The 17,794-nt window shown below is 35.8% G+C and overlaps 2 protein-coding genes across 14 annotated transcripts in view; both read left to right on the forward strand.

Moving 5' to 3' along the window:
- Window positions 1–5,185, forward strand: part of LOC135584816 (beta-glucosidase 4-like) — a 25,411-nt gene extending 20,226 nt beyond the window's left edge. Inside the window, exons 13-17 of one of the 8 annotated variants that reach the window (XR_010485340.1) lie at window positions 941–1,403; window positions 1,499–1,696; window positions 2,360–2,449; window positions 4,544–4,669; window positions 5,139–5,185. Coding sequence is in view for 2 of the 8 variants with exons in the window: in XM_065100376.1 (XP_064956448.1) it covers window positions 941–1,145 (205 nt within the window). In the remaining 6 variants the exon portion in view is untranslated. The other 7 variants (XR_010485341.1, XR_010485344.1, XR_010485345.1 and 4 more) reach the window with 7 other exon arrangements.
- LOC135607999 (uncharacterized) lies at window positions 3,462–15,049 on the forward strand. Of its 6 annotated transcripts, none has more exons than XR_010485347.1 (11): window positions 3,467–3,714; window positions 5,139–5,210; window positions 5,619–5,743; window positions 5,868–6,028; window positions 6,449–6,518; window positions 7,380–7,434; window positions 9,044–9,127; window positions 9,834–9,872; window positions 10,756–10,802; window positions 12,238–12,338; window positions 14,631–15,049. XR_010485347.1 is itself a non-coding variant. In XM_065100379.1 (10 exons), exons 1-10 carry the CDS (start codon window positions 3,586–3,588, stop codon window positions 11,570–11,572), a joined length of 888 nt encoding a protein of 295 aa, XP_064956451.1. In that variant the 5' UTR covers window positions 3,469–3,585; the 3' UTR covers window positions 11,573–11,793. The 6 variants fall into 6 exon arrangements, 3 of the variants coding, with proteins under 3 accessions (XP_064956452.1, XP_064956451.1, XP_064956453.1); XR_010485346.1 differs by lacking the exon at window positions 14,631–15,049 and adding an exon at window positions 12,770–13,390; XR_010485348.1 differs by lacking the exons at window positions 9,044–9,127; window positions 14,631–15,049 and adding an exon at window positions 12,770–13,390.
- The last annotated feature ends 2,745 nt before the right edge of the window (window positions 15,050–17,794 follow it).

Genomic DNA, 17,794 nt, shown 5'->3' on the forward strand with positions numbered 1-17,794 from the left:
GAATGCAACTCCTTTAAGGGAAGAGAATTCAATTAAATTGGTCAGCCAGTAGGTTTGGCTGGGTGTGTGCATAATGCTAATGGTATAGCCTTGTTGTGTTATTAATGATATAGATTGAATTGAATCAGTCATGGGAGGACAATTATGTGCTATGGACAAGGAAAGAAGGTAACAGTCTAGCTGATGACTGGAAAATGTGTCTGTACCACATCCCTCTGGTGTTGAGTTGGCTGCTCTGTCCAGCAACATGTGGGCAAGTGCACAAGCTTGAAAAGGTGGTAGCTCTCATGAGCTAAGAAAGTGTGTTTTTGCCAGTTATTCATTAGGAAAAAGTAAAGTGAAAATTTGGAGCTTTGTAGAGAAGGCAGACTGAAAGACTCGGTTAAATTGAGCTGAAAATGCAAGCAGAACAAACGCATGGGCCAAAAGTTCTGACTCGTCAACCAGACATCTCTCAAAGTTAGTCAAGGATAGAAAAATGGCCATAGTGTTGCAAATTTAGATATTCTATCTGATTTAACAAACTTACACTACTGATCTAAAAATTTTTTGAAGTTCATGTGGAATAACTGTTGGCATTCACCTATCACTTCTTTGTGAAAAATATCCCCCACTACACCTTGACCAAAAATTGATGGGCAAACTGGACAATCAGACCATCATAGGATTCTGTGAAGGGATAGCTTCTGCTCCATAACATCATTTCTAGATACATGTGTTGTCTTCTGTAAATGTGAATTTGTGACGATGTAGGAACTCGCTCTAGTACGAGTTATCAGAAATTTTCTTTTGTTTTGTGAAGTGAGAATTTGTCATTGTTATGCATGCCTCTAATTTCTTTCTGTAGCGGACTCCTAGGACATGACATCATAATATATATAAAGTTACCTTTCGATTGAATAAACAAATATAATAGTCTTATTTGCTGTGTTTGGAACAGGGATGGAGCCGATGTACGTGGATACTTTGCATGGTCATTCTTGGACAATTTTGAGTGGGCCCAAGGATATACTAAAAGGTTTGGGCTGGTTTATGTTGACTATAAAAATGGTCTTGCTAGGTATCCAAAATCATCAGCCCTATGGTTTTCACACTTCTTGAAGTCTAGTGAGGAAGATGTTGGCAAGCAGGTCAATCAAGCCTGATATGAAGCTAAGGTGCATTCTCATGTCTGCCTTCATGCGCATACCGTCCCATCTAGTTTTGCTCTTTGGCTTACATGGATACTTTTAAATCCAACCAAAATCACTTGTGTAAAAGAAGTTTGATAATGAGGCTGAGGCTAAATGTCCAGTGGTGGGTGGACTCTTACGACCTAAACATTCATCACAAGACTAGAAGCTCGTATGTTAAAAAGATCTATAACCCACTTCCTCTTGGTCAACTATCTTCCCCAGATGCATGTAATATATAAAAATTTGTTACCCTGGCGTGTTTCACTCGCCTTCTCTTTACTTCCAATGTTTAAGTCATTAATGCAGTTTTCTGTGACTTATAGATAGATGGTGGCTTGTGCTGCTAATTTCTGTGCATTTAGTGGTCATTCTAAAGGATCCTTGGAAACTTCGAAATGAGGGCATGGTAGAAGGCTTAGGAACTATTCTGAGTTGAGATGCACTACACTCCTCCAATGGCTTCTCAAAAGAATACTTTTTCTCTGCTATATTACCCTTTATTTTTCCTGAATTCTAACAAGGTGTAGCTTCTTTTTAAGCTCTGATTTATTGTAATTGGTTGCATGTTGCGTTATTTTTATGCCATCTTTTTTTAGCTACTTAAGGTAGTGTTTTTTCATCAAAGACAGATTTTAGTGGGTTACCAGAAATCTCAATCTGAAGGAAAGAAATATAGTCACTAAAGTAATCTCTCGTACGTGACATCATAAAATTATAATAGTTTCATTTCTTTTCATGTGGAGTATTTGCTAAAACCACTCTCATGTGGAGTATTATGCCCTATGTCTATAGTTTGTTTGACGTTGATTTTTATCTGTTTATAAAAAAAATAATATAGTAATATATCAGCTATATATATATAAATGCCATGGGCATACTTCTCATTTAATATCCATTCAAAAAACTAAATATTTAGTTAGCCATAGCTAGTTTGAGCTTTAAAAAAATTAAATAAGTACCTACCATATTCTTGCTATTCTTTTGGTCATCATTATTCTAATAATAAAGTAAATATTCAGAGCATTTTTTGGGGCTTTTAGGAGAACCATTTAATTTAAAGCTTTTAATATCAAATGATGCAAATGAAATTTCTTATTCATGAATTGATTGTGTTGAATTGGATCATTATCCAGTCCAGTCTGATATTTTTCTTATGCTAAAAGTAGCGGTTGTGATTTGTGCAGGTATTGGTGTGATCGACAGCCGCAAATGTTCTCAGTACTTCTTTTGGACTCCAATCTGCCTCATCTTGCAGTGACATCCAAAGCGACGTGGTTCGTTGCAATCCATAACACTCCACTACTTCCTCACCTCAAATCGTCTACCCTCGTCTTTCTTCCCATTTATTTGGGCGAGCGCAATATCAATTAATATAGATGAGAAGATTACTATATATAGTTCTTTTTATTATTTATAATTTTATTTTTTAAACTTTTTTTAATATTTCTAAATTGTCCTTTATATATATATATATATATATATATAATTTTTCTTCTTCCTTCTCCTCTTTTTCTTTCTCCTTGATAGTGAGCGTCGTTGATGGTATGGGTAAAGAGTGAGATGAACTAAAAATGATAATATTATGATTATAAATAATAAAATAATATTTTTATTATTTTGAAGGGATTATCAATAGTAAGGGATTGTAATTTGTAAGATTCTATAAATTATAGTCACATTTTTTTTTACATATCTAACCTTTCAAAATTTGAAAATAACATATTTTGTGCTTATAGATTTGGATATAATATGTCTGGTATTAAGATATTGGGTAATTCCCATCAAAACCCTCTCTTTTTGAGTTTTTGTACATTTTATATTTGTTATCATTATTAAAATATCCTTAGTACATTGTACCTTATAAATCGAATTATCATCATACCATAGATTGGTCTAATGTCTCATGCATAAGATTTATGGTGTGTTTTTGTCACCTTTGTCAAAACACATATAGTTGAACACACACACACACACACACACACACACATATATATATATATATATATATATATATATATATATATATATTCTCAGTAGGTTTCAAATAATTATACTTCAAAGAACAATCAAATTGAAAGATAGTTATAGGGTTTTACAAAATATTATAAACCAAATATCGGAACCGATGACTCGGATCGGTAATATCTTTTGGCCAAATAATAAAAGCAAAAAGCCTGTCCATCATGGTGTGATGGATGATTGTGGCTGAAGAGTTTGGGCCCCAGCGGGACCCACGTCAACGGGTGACGACGCGCAAGTAAATGTGCCGGTAATCGAAGAAAGGGTAGCAAAGAGTATAATTTTGCGTGGATGTACAGCACGCAAAAGAAGGGATCAGAAAAACGCGAGTCTTAGGAATGGAGCTCTGCAAGGAAGGGGAAGGGGGAGAGGAGGGAAGAGATGAGTGAGGATGCGAGGAGCAGGCCGTGAGATGAGACTGAGGGCCGCCGTCTTGTCGCCCTGCTGTTCCTCCCCCTCTTCTCCCCATGTCATCATGGCTAGCTGCAAGAAATCCCAACCCAAGAGTAACAACCATAAGGTCAATGTCTCTTCCTCTCTTCCCACACTTTATGTTGGCCATTCAGTTATAGGAACTGGAATGGGTCAATTTCGTCGTTGCTATTTGGTGCTGCCCTTGCCCAGATAAGCTAGGGCTTGGCCCAAAGTTGTTCATGTGTGGCTTCGCGGAATGGTTGCTGTATATGGTCAAAGGTTGAATCCTTGTTGTTTTATGTCGATTGTTTGTGTTTCTGGCATTGGAAATATAGGCATGCATTTCTAAACTGGAACGGGAAGAAAATGTGTCGACAAAATTCAGTTCCTGTCATGTTTTTTCTCTCTAGAAATGATGTCAAGAAAATAATCATACTGTTCTTTTTCTCCTTAAATTTAGATTGTTGAATTGACTAGAACCGTTGACAAACAAAAGAGATGCCGTGTATGTGACACTCATGTTATGTTGAATTATATTTATCTGCCAGATCAATTTAGAAAGGTGGTGTAGAGATATGCAATAACGACCATTTTTATTCGATACATTCCTATCTTTAGATGTTCTGGAAATGTCTATGTCAATTGGAAGATATAGATTTGTGATCTATCTATCATGTATGTAAAGTTTTGTTATTTGCTACTGCTCAAAGTTGGACTATAATGGAATACCACCACTAGAAATTGATAGAAATGCAAGGTTGTGGGTCTAATAAGTCTCTAGTCTTTCATATGTTGTCTTAACTCCAAGGTGTGGATTATGGAGGACAATCCTACTAGCATCAAATTTATGGGTTCAACCTCCTGTTGTATGGTTATTCACATTGGTTTTCTGATAATTTTTAGCATCTTTAATTGACTTCTGCCATTATTTTTAGGCAACATTTCTGATAGGTTCTGTTAGGAATGCAAAACGGCCAAGCATGCCAATTTGAAGTAAATCAATACTTGAGCCAGGATCAGTGGTGAAGTGACATGATCATGTGATGAGGCAATTGTGAGAGGTGACAAGTGCCTCCTATATATTTCCAAATCCCCTTATAAAAAATAAGATTTCCATGTAAAATGCTTTCTTAGTTACATTTTCATTGCTTATTTTTTTATCCTTATATTATAATGTACATCTGAACATGTTACCTTACTATTCTACACTTTGTGTTGCCGAATTTGTTTTGAAAATCTTAATTCTATAAAATTTGCATACTACCATTAATTAACACTTATAAATCCACACTTATGATGCCTCCCTAGGATTTAGTTTGAAGATTCATTCATATATTGAATACAAATGAGGGCAGCAGTTGCGTTCAGCATATTTAGTGAAATTGTGATGTTTTGACTTTTACCTGCTGCTATTTTGAATAATTTATGGTATTTTTGGAAACAGTTACTTCCAAGACATTGAAAGTCATATCTTGTATATGGATTTGAACTTTTTCTTCTAAAAATTGACACCAGTATTTCTGCTTCTAGAACCCTGATCAAGCTCCTCCAAGGATCACATCCAATGTAAAGCAAAACTTACAAATTTTAAGGTTATGGAAGGTATTGCATTATCTTTCTCTTCATTTATGTAAAATGCCCATAATCAAGGGTGGTTGCTTCTGCATCTGCACCAATGCAATGACCTGTTAAGTCTGCCTTAGTTGAGTGTTCATATATATATATATATATATATATATATATATATATGTGTGTGTGTGTGTGTGTGTATATGTATATGTATACGTATACGTATACATATATATGTTAATCCACAGTTCTACATGGACTGCATTTGGAACATTGAATTATTCCATGGGCAGGGTGTAATCTACTGCAGGGTGCCGTATGTTAATTAATGTGACACATGAAAACTGAAATTTGCCATTCCATAAATCAATGATATTTGAGTTTGCCAAGATGACCGTTGACAATTGTCAAGCAATTTTTTTATCTCTTATGTTGGACTAGGATCTTCAAAGTCATAAATCAAGTACCCCTAGGCCGGCCACTAGCTATCGGAAAAAGAAGGTTGTTAAAGAAGAGCTTCCACAAGACACAGAGCTATATAAAGACCCAACTACAAACCTATACTAGTCAGTACTCATTTTACTTATTTGAACAAAGTTCATTGATGCAACTTCTTTCTTCTGGGCTGACATTGAAGTGTTAGTCAGAAGTCCTCATTTTGAGTCACATATATATATTTTCCTTGTCTAGTACAAACCAGGGCTTGGACACTTCTGTTCCGGTTCTTCTTGTGGATGGATACAATGTATGTGGCTATTGGGCAAAGCTGAAGAAACATTTCATGAAGGGAAGACTAGATATTGCTCGCCAGAAGCTGATTGATGAGCTGATAGCTTTTAGTGTAATAAAAGGTTTGTTCTTTTCTAGTTGTAGATTGTTGCATTATTTCTTTCTACAAACTGTATATACCTTGAAATCACTATGCAATTCTTTTACATTCCTATTACTCCTTGCGCAATGCTTGTGGACGCTTGCTTTTGTTGATGATATGTTAGACTAAAAATAGTATGCACAATGAACTTGTTAGAAAAGAGCCTTCTGCTTCAAGAATAAACTTAGGAAATGATAATTGAGTATTGGAGATTCTGGTTAGAACCAATTCTATTGAGCTTAGATAATAAAGTCAATGATTCTGTTTGAAGATTGGCTATACCCAATGCTGTTACAAATTGAAATTTTATGTTGTTACTTATATTGTATCATTAAAACTTAATCTAAAATTTGTGACATTATTTTTACATCTTACGGTGTTGCACTTTCAAGCAATACAGAAGTAAAGGTTGTCGTGGTGTTTGATGCAATGACGTCTGGACTTCCAACTCATAAGGAAAGTTTTGCAGGGTAAGGTTGTTGAATAATTCAATGTTATGCATTCTTTTCTGGTAAGAATTTTTGTTTCTAATCGACATATTACAGAAATCCTATATATACCTTTGAACACTTTGGAGGATTAACTATATGAAAAACTTCTTTACTTTGTTGATATTATCTTACCTAGTGGATTAGCCACGACTTAGATCTTGCTCAAGAAATTTGTGACAATCTTGCATCTTCTAATTACATTGTAGATGTAACCTTAATGACAATAATTGGGATATAGAAAGGTTTGAAATATTGGTCACATTGGCATATACCAACCAATGTTTAATGGTTCGATGAAGCACTAATACATGTTGATACCTACTTTTTATTGTAGGTGTTTAATGGTTCGATGAACTGATATCGGTCAGTATTTAGTTTTTATTTTTTTTATGCCCTTTTGCCATCATTTCTTTGTTAACTTGCATTGCTTGAGCAAGCTATAGAGGGAGGGAGCTTGAATAGCATGCTATGAATACTGGTGTTTCCGTCTACCATGACATTCTACATTTTATTGTGATGATATAGTTCTCCAAATTTCCTTGCCTAGGTAGCGCTTAATCTCTTAAATGATTTATTGATGTATACATGTGAAAGATTCCTTCTATTCCTACTAACTTCCTGAATATTGATCTACTGAACTCACCTAGAAGTTTCTAAAGTTACTTATTTTAGTATAATATGGTTAAAAGCAGGTCTGTAGGTTTATTGGGTGCCTATGTACTGATCTTCTTGCTTACAGTGGATAGAATTGAAAATCATGCATTTTGATATATTTAATTTTGTCTTCAAATAACGGTTATACTTTTAGCTTTATATGACTTATTGTGCTTTTGTAAGCAGGATTGATGTAATATTCTCAAGTGACACATGTGCTGATGCTTGGATTGAAAAGGAGGTATGCAATTTGTTCAGTGGTGAAGTTTAATTTTGTATCTGCATGTCCTGCACATGTTAGGATGAATACTAAAAGGAAGGCACATAAAGGTTGCTAAGAAATTATTGTTTCTTTACAACATACTTTACATAAGAGTTTTAATATGCAATTCACAAGCAACTTGTCTTTTGAAAAAGAACTAAATAAGCAACTAATTAGGCTTATTTATTACTGATAGCTCATTTTCTGTGGTCAGGTATCACAAAAGAATTATAGGCCATTTAATTATATATACAATCAGATCAAATATAGATTAACCATAAATAAGTTAATCATACCGTACCTTTTGCAAAAGTCCTTTACTTATACCAATGTCTTGGAAAGCTTCGTGAGGCTAGTTATGACTCGTCACCCCTAATATCAAACGACTATAGAGTTGTCATGCCTTGATGTGATTCGACTCAACTTCTAAGAAAAGCACATTGTGTTATTGACTTTCCATAAATCATTATATAGAGCTTGTTGAATTTTTATTTTCTTATAGTTTCTTCAGTGATTGCACAGGTATAATAATCAGCCACAAACCAAACAATTAGTCCAATCACCAATGCATTTTCCAATTGTTGATTTTGATCGGTGATTTGAAAAAAAATCATAATGAGTATGAATATAGGAAATACAAGAATTCAGAAGAAGCACAAATATCAATATGTTGATTAAATAAATATCATTTATTAGGATAAATTTATAAAAAAAACAAATATGCACAAATGTGATATGCCATATATGAGCAGAACATTAATGAAGAGTATCTAGTAAGCAGTATGCACCATGGCTCCTAATTTCATATAGACCGAAATATTTTGGATGGTATTTACCTATCTGAGTGTGAACCAGGCATGCCCCATCCCTTTTCAAATGATTTAGTTCATTCTTTTTTATCTATCTGGCCAGTGGATCTTAGGGTTAAACTTGTCTGCAACTTTCCCCCTCTTCACTTCAGCTGCTTGCCTCTTTTGTTCTCTTGAAATAGAAGAGGCAATGGTTGTCACCAAGTGCGGATCCCTCGTGATTTGCCTCACCATGGCTGTGCTTAAACATTGGACAGTTCAGATTCATACTTGCTTCCCATTGTAAGATCATAGGCTTGATTTCAGGTTCTCACAAGGAACTTGCCCCTGACCAAAGCCCTGCCTGATTCAATTGTTAGCTGACACTCTAATCTCAATTCCATATACTTTATTGTATAGTACCATGCCTAAGTTGTATTATTATGCCAATTTCTTGTATCCTGTACGTGCAATTAGGGTATTATCAAGCAGTTTAGTATGAACAGAAACAATTCTAGATGGTCATTGTGCTAGGTTTCAGTAGGCTGTAAATATCATAATGTATTGCTAAATGGAGGATAGCTAAAAACATACTTGGTCTATCTTCAGCACCCAATTGTTACGCTGTATGGTCTAAACATCTATATGTTGTCTGTACTTTCTTTAAGATTTGTCCTCCCAAGATAGGCCTTTTCTTTATCTCTTCCTTCTTACTCTTGTGAGTTCTGGCCCTTGTGATCTAACCTACTTGCGCTCAATTGAATTTGACACAGCAGCCAACCATTCACTAGTCCATGCAGGTTGTTGCTTTGAAGGTTGATGGCTGCCCAAAAGTCTGGGTTGTGACATCTGATGTATGCCAACAGCAAGCAGCTCATGGGGCAGTATGCACTTTACTAATTAATTAATGATTTTGTAGACTTACCAGCTTGATTGGCTTTAAGTTTTTTTAGGTCTTAAATCTTAATGTTGTCCTTTCCACATTAATATGATTAATTTACATGGTCACTCATAGTTCTGATATTCAGTTTGACAATTGTTATAGAGTAATTGGGTCTCTATCTGCATTGGTTTCTAGTTTAGGAAAGGAGAGGGCCAACCAGCAGTTGAATCCTAATGGTAGTTATGGGATTGGTTATTTTCTTATTGCAGTAAGATATGTAGGTTAATTGCATCTTTCCTTCTAAAAGTTAATTGCATCTTTTCATTATCTGTTATATTGAAAACATACTGATTTTGGACTCCTGGCTAAGTTTCTGTATAAAGTGATATTGAGAATTCCATGTCTTTTATAATACTGAACCAAGGGGATCCTTGGTCACTTTAATCTGGTCGCAATATTATTTCTTCATTTACCCTCTAAAGATTAAATGCCTACAATTTCTTGGTGGACTTGTCTGTATGCACATTTTCTCAGATCAATTTGAGAATCACTTGTTTTAGATTTCATTCTGTAAAAGCTGTAGTTTAGAATTAATATTTTTTTATGAAGAACTTGAATTTTCCATCACCACCTTATGTTTATTGACTGTTGTCTCATCCTGTTTCTTTACATATTATGTATGTTTACTTCTGTAATACATTGTCTAGGGTGCTTTTGTTTGGAGCTGCAAAGCATTGGTGTCAGAGGTGAGGGATGTTGACTTTCTTTTCACTTATATCCATCCTGAATAATTCCTTGAATTGTTAAATTTACTTTTCCTTCTAACTTTCATACCAGTGCAGTTTGCACATCGTTAATCAAGTTTTTGATTGGTGATGGTGGTCTTTTAAGGAAGAAAGTTTTTTGGTTTATCTAGGGAGTAATGCTTAAAAAAGGTCAGGTGCTTCTGAAACATGGCATATAAATCGTGGGACATACATCAGTGCAATCCCCTTAAACTTCCTTGGTTATACGTCACTTTCTTATCTCTTGCCATCAACAAGAATACGTATAACACCCCAACTTAGTCCTACCTCCGAAGTGGGTAAGGACTTAGTCTGATGAGCATATAACATTTTGGGCAAGTGGTTCAGGCCTCAGGATCAACAAGTTAACAGTTCAGTTATTCCATCAGGTTGTGATAATTGGAAATGATCAATAATTACAGATGTATGCTTTGCAGCAGATTATAAACTAGTTCATATATTTGGTCATACTTCTTTAGAGATGGAATAACATTAAATTGTCTCAAACCAGTATGTGTTTGTAAAGGGTGCATGGTAAGGAGGCAGAGAGATGCCTGACGTTTTTATGCTTTTTTGAATGTAATTGTTCTGGTGTTACCATTGATCAACTGGTTTGACTTTAGTAGCACACTTGATGTGGATTATTCCACAAGCTGCACACTACATGACTTTTTTTTTTCTTTTTGTTATGAGAAATGTGGATGATTCCACAATTATCATGCAGTAGTGTTTGCTTCATTGATCATATTTGAAGCAAATAAACCGATTCCATTTCTTTAAATGCTATAACATCTCCTTGTTGGTCTTTTTTCTTGCTAAATATCTATTTTTAACCATTTTACAGATAAAGGCTTCACAAAGGGAGTTCGAGCAAATACTGAATGAACATAGGTCTGATTTTTGCAAACTCTTTGCTCCTTTGTTTTATTGTTTGTTCATGCTTGTTTGTACCTTCATCTTTCTACCAGAACATATGCAACTGGGTTTATGGAAACAGAAGTAGTCATACTGCTGATATAATTGAATTATCCTTTCCTGTGTTTCTCCTTTTCCGATCCACTTGCCAATGGGTTCTTAACCCCTTTCATTGCAATTGTTGGTGCAAGTATGTGCCTTCTGCACGAGTAACTATGGTACAACTTTGGTCATTGGGTAAAATCTTTTGTTACTTGGTGAGGTTTGCCAAATCTTCCTGATCTTTGACTAAGTATCATCCTGTCAGCCACCTTACAACAAAGACTAGTAAATATGACTTACACACTTATCGATTACATCAATGTGTATCTTAAGTGCTTCAACACAATCATCTATTCTAGTCAGCTTGTGCCATGAGTCTACTATATCAATTATCATCAGATATAGTGTACTTTAATTCCTTCTATAGTACTGGAGAAATGTAGAAACTGTTCATGTGCAGACTAAAACCTCAAACTTCTATGACATTCTCTGTCATGCGAATGCAACTAAATGCTGCTTGTTAGCTTCATTATTGCTAGCCAGTTCTAGTAACTGTAGATTGGTGGGTGTTGTGTCCTTATACATCTCATATTGGCAGGTCAACATCTGTTCAAGGGAAATTGCTTCAACACAACCTAGGCCCAGAAATAGTCGATGCTCTAAAAGATCTTAAGAGAAAGCTGTCCGAGAACGAGTCAACATGACTGACTTTTGCTTTTTGCTTTTTGCTTTTTGGGATGACAATTCATTGACACCACTGAAGCTATAGCCTGAGAATTGCATTCACAAATGTGAATTGGTCATGCAATCCACATAACGAGAAGCGAATCTCGTATCTCCTCTTCGATTCATAAGCCACCTATGGCAGTCTGCCTCATTTGTAGCTTTCAATCAGCCCATGTGTATTCAATCATTGTTTCTCTCATTGCAATTTCTCTGATGGATCATATTGTTATGTTAAGGACAGTGCTGCATCCTGGAGGTTCTAGAAATCTCTTTCAAATTACTTCCTCCTGAACTTTCAATATCATACTTCAGCACAGCGAGGGTGTTCCTGGATATTGTGTTTTGCAAATCTATTCTCTGTAACACTTATGATCTATCTTAAGAGTTCAACATACAATTAAACTTAGAAGGAGATGCATGATTCCTTTTATACACTTTGCAATGGATCCAAAAAATACTGCCATTTCTTGGAATAGCTTCCAAAAAAGACTGCTGTGTTATTAGTGTCCAAAAAGAGACTTTCTAACTCTTTGGAGTGAAACGTATGTTTTTTTTTTTGGAAAATAGTTTTACCAAATAATTCTTTTTTCTTTTCCTTCCTTCAACAGTGTATATATACTTCACATTCATTCTATTCTGGCAGTTACACTGAGGACATCTGACATTTTGGCCTGTTGGAGGCCTCCTTCACGCTCTACAACATACAGATTCATTTTCTTTCGCCTCTTCATCCACTGTGATCGGGTAACACTCTCTTAACCCTTTCCCTCTTTTTTTTCTTTTTCTTTTTTTTTATTTGGGGGTGAATTTGGATTATGATTATCAATTAAAACTCTCAAATATCCTTTCATGACCACTAAGTTAAAGTTCGTCAATAAATTTAATTTTTTATATGATAATAATTTAATTATTTTTTAAATAGTTTTTAATCTGAAGATGCCACAAATAGCCCATGAAAAATCTACTTCATGCATATTTACTTCAGATGGTCGAGCCCTGTTAAACAAAAAAAGAAGAACAAACAAATAATCTCTACAATATTTTTTTATAATTCCACTTCCAAATAATCGAATTGAACATTCAACTTAATAGTAGTTATACTTAAATGTGTGCAACATTGAAATTAGACATGCTAGTTTAAATGCTACTTCAAATTCATGCATGGCATCAAACAGATTCCACGTGACCTTCTCGGACTCGGATCTTAGATGGAATCCACCTGGATCCGATCCGCACACGCCCTGGTAGCCACGGAACCGAGCACACGACAAAACGGATGCCCCGTCAAGCTCGGTCAACATTCAACGGTCAAACCCTCGGTCAACGTCAAGATCGCCCATGTCGGGATTTATTGGATCCACTGGCCCATGTGATCGCTCCCCCCATCTCTCTTCCGCCATTTACACCGTGGGCGGCGGCTCCACCCACTCCACCGCTGGTTGTTGCCTCCGTCGACCACCGGGCTGTCAACAGCGGCACCACCTCACCGTACGTAGTAATGCAGACGAAGTACCACCGCATGAAATGAATGCTTCAGCGACTCCTACTCGTCTCAGTCTTCTTCCCAAGTGTGAGGTTGCGGCAGTTGCAGAAGCTGTAATGGCGTTGCTTCACACACATCCGTGCACTATAATAGAAGTGCATTGCTATGTGTTAACGTACACAATGCATATGCATTGAAAGACAGCCCTTCTCTTCTGGTCATGCAATTAGGGCAACAAATATTTCTCATGCTCTGCTAAGAGGATGCTGAACTATGAACTGAGATTTAATGATGGTTTTACGTCTTACATTGATTTCTTTGCATGTAATTCTACTTGTAGTTTAGATGATGCATGAAAGTTGTGTATTCAATGATTAGTTTGTAAACTCATTACTGTTAACTATAGCAGTCAACATAAGCTTTTTTCACATTCTCTCGATGGCTTGAACACGGCCAGGTTCTTAGAATGATCGAGAATGTGCAAGAACTTATTTTTTTTCCATCAATATGATATGATCGTATCGTTTAGCAATTAATTTGTAATTGACATCGGAACGGACATGACAGTCCTAGTTCCGTGCGTATCACGAAGCTTGATGCATATAGGTTAACATATGGATTAAATTTTCTGTCGAGAACCTACTTTTGCGGAGATAGGTTCGAATTTATTGATGATAGGTATCAATGTAGGTTGCTCTTTCATTTCTTGGTTGGCCATCGAATTTTTGATGAGTCCAGAAGACATGACAATTAATTGTTGTAGAGCTTGACTGTGTCGTCAAGGGAGGAGTTGATGACTAACATCAAGGGTAGGAGCATAAGACAAAAAAATTCATGTTGTAGTGCAACTTGATGTTTATGTGATCCATATTAAGACTTGGCAACTTTTCTCTTTGATTCATCTCTTTCTATTTATTAGAGTTTAAAAAAGAATTTGATTTGATTTACATGTCTAGCAATTATAGCCAAATACGACTTTGTGCAGTGATTCCCATTCAGCTATCATGAGCTTTTAATTTACATGTATAGCTTTTTCCTAATTGTGATCATGTTTACTGGAGCTAATATTTAGTTGTGAACCTCCATGATCGATCGAGTTATTAAGATCAAGCTTTCAGTGTTTCAGATATAAGTCTAACTCCATCTATTTTTAACTTGCTCCTCTCGACTCATGGTGGTTGAATCATGAGTTGGTGATCTTGAGATCAATGCAAAAGAGATACAAAAGGGGCATTTTTTTCTCAAGATCTTCGATTCATGATCCAATGATCAAAGATGATGGAGAAAGTTGCAAGTCACACACACAATTGATAGATGTATGTAGATAGACAAGGTCGTGATTGAATTGATTGATCCACTTGTAACATGAAAACAACATCTACATGATATCTACAGAGCATAAGAAGAAAAAGAATGCTTGGTGTCATCGAAGGATCATAAATAACTTTGGCATCCACATAGTTGCATTATGAATCAAAATACAAAAAGCAAAGATAGATAGTCTTTCCTGTTGATCATTCATCATGCTTAAATATATGTTTCATTTTTATTAGAGGCGAAAAAGGAGGAAAAGAAGACGCCTTTATCTGCTATCACAAGCAAAGAACAAGATGAAGCACCACCTTAGCAACAGTGAGAGCAGAAGAAACACAATGTGCATCAGAGGTAGGTGAGATGAAATGAGGGCCTACAACCGCCCAAATTGTGGAGATCACAAGAACAATGTTGATGCTACCTCTCACCGAACAAATCAAATATCTTTCTTCCTGCGACGGCCACAGTTTCCTTAAGTTCAGTCTCATATCTATGACAAAGTTTTGTAGGTAGTGATGGTGATGGTAGCATTTCTAACCAACGATAGTCTAGAGAAATTAAACCACATAGTACAATCTAGCTATGGATCGGCAACTGTTCCATATGCTTGCTGAGAATGATAACTAATGAATGATCATCTTTATAGTAGTGGTTTTGAGGGCTGCCTTATATTTAGAGTAACTCCAAACATCAATAATTAGCATAACTTGGACTGCTCACTACATTTAGGTTATCAATTTGGAGTATACGCATTAATTAGATCGGCTAATGATGTTTTAGTGGACTTCTTAATATATGCTTTAGTTGGTACAAAACCGGATTTGCATTTGATGATGAACAGTGTAAACTTTCATTGGGTAGTAGATTCAACTCACAACTAAATCTCTCTCTCTCTCTCTCTCTCTCTCTCTCTAGAGAGAGATATTGTGTTAACAGTTTTGAATAATTACTAGAAATAATCACAGTATTAGTACAGTTGATTGGTGTGACCATGGTCACTATGTGCCAAATCTAAGACGAAACCATGGAGTACAAAGGATAGTGAAGCGTCCTTTATGTCACAACTTCTCACATGACAGCTCAAATAGTTATCTCCTATCACTGCATCATTGTTTTATCATTTTAGCAGATTTATGTTGACATGTTGGACTTGTTTCTATTGTGATGTTTAGGAGTTTGAGAGATGTGGTTAGGCTAGATTTGGATTAGACTCATCATATATAATATAAAAAACTTAGCATCGTAGTTGTTAAATTAGATTTTGGTTGTCCGATATATAAAGAGTCAAACACGATTCGCTTTCCAAATTTGTCTCAAGAAAAAAGTTAGGAGTTTAGGCAAAGATCCTACATAAGCTTCATTAGGGCTCTACGTGAGAAAGATTTCTCCGATGCTGACAGAAAACTAAGAGGATTTGATCGTAAGAGAATATCCATATAATGCACTATAAGGTAAAAGGTAATTATTCGATTGACGCTAAGGTAAATTCCGATGATCAACAAGTCATGAGGTCGAATATCGAACCATCGAGCTACGGTTATAGGATAGCGGCTCATCCTGATCATAGCATCGTTTCAATATCCTTGTCGGCACCATGTTATTAGCCTCCTAAGATTAATATTCTATCTTTCGTATGATCGGATGGATATGACGGACTACATGTCATGTTCCTATGTCAAGAGTATACCTTATTTCCACCTTGTTGAAGCCTGATTGTTTAGATTCATGTGAAAAAGTGTTCATCATCATCCAAAAGAACATTTATCTGTAAAAAGAATAATGTAGTAGTCGGCTCCTGTTAGATTTTGGACATTTTTGGGAACTTTTGGAAGCCATAATTACAGTAAGTTCGATAGAGATATAAATCAAACGTTTGTACTTCCATTTCAGAGTTTACATGCTTCGAAGATTCTAAGTAAACCCACTTCTGACTAAAGAAGATTTTGAATCGTGCCATAAAAACTCTCTCTCTCTCTCTCTCTCTGATAACATTGTTGTCAGAGAGAGAGAGAGAGAGAGAGAGAGAGAAAGAGATGAGCCTCGGCGGGGGGGACCATAGCATGTATCTCTACAGCAGTCAATAATGGCGACCTGTGAAACCCTAGCTAATCTCCCATGGCAATCGTGCACGCTTCTACATCTCCTCCCCCTCCCCACTGACATCTCTGATGCTGATACCATGCACGCGCCGAAGTCACCGACGTCACTAAATTGGCTTCTTCTACTCAACAATGCATCGAGACCCACTTTGCTTTTGGTGCAGCTCGAGGGACTCATGCACAGACACAAGTCAATGCACGAGATGAACTCTAATGGAAATCAACATGATTTTGCTTACGTCCTCTACTGAGAATTCATGATATGATCCTTCTCGGTATATTAATTGCGAACGATGAATTAGGTCTTCATGTTGACGCTTAAGACTCGCTAGTTGGTATGATCCAATTCTTCCTTGTTGGTATGATCTCCTTCTCTCTCATTTGTCTCGTGCTGTTGTTGTTGGTGCTTCTTTCCGTTTCTTCAAGTATTATTGATGAGATTGTTTGCATGAGGTCTGAGGACCACCACAGCCGACATGCATGCCTTACACAAAGCTTTCATGGTCTTCCATACCTCACGAACGAGTTTTGGAAGAATCAACTTGAGAGTAACATGCCACTGTGTTGTAGAAGTTTATCTTGCATCTATCAAGACATTTTTTATGATAAGATATTAGGTTTGAATCTAGTCTTCGTCATTTATCTTTCATTAACAATTTTAAGATCATGATTTACAATAAAAAATAACGCTCGTACTTGAGATTATTTCTACAAGAAATGGTTAATCTATGTTAAACTTAAATACTATAGAAATACTTGATTATTTTAGTATTACATGCTAAACTTAAATATATGTTACCTACTTTTGGAGTCTTTAGTGACTTTAGTAACATAGGACTAATATGTAGCTTATTCATTTTTCATATACTTGTCATTTATTTATTCCATGCAATATCAAGTTAACAACCGCAAATACAAATTATTTAAGATGTTTTGGGACATTGTTACATTGTTTTCATTCATATACAAAAATTTTAAATGGGCGAATCGATGATAAAATGTTAATCTAAGACTTAAAGAACAAATATGGACATTATATTGATTGCTCATCCAGCATGTAGACCATGATGAAATAGTGGAGCTTATAGGGGGATCAATTTGCCTAAAATGAAAACACGTAAACGATCAACATGTCGAGTACTTGATTAACATTTGTAATATCGATCGTACTATCGAATTCATAATGTCACGATCTTTTAAAGTTTTAGGAATGGATTCGATTTAAGTGACATCTATCTAAATTACACACGATCGACTCTTCTCCTTATAAATGGGAGCTCTCGAGATATAACAAAGTTTTTTGC

Source organism: Musa acuminata, chromosome BXJ2-3 (genome assembly GCF_036884655.1).
Source record: "Musa acuminata AAA Group cultivar baxijiao chromosome BXJ2-3, Cavendish_Baxijiao_AAA, whole genome shotgun sequence".
In the NCBI taxonomy this organism is placed as follows: Eukaryota; Viridiplantae; Streptophyta; class Magnoliopsida; order Zingiberales; family Musaceae; genus Musa; species Musa acuminata.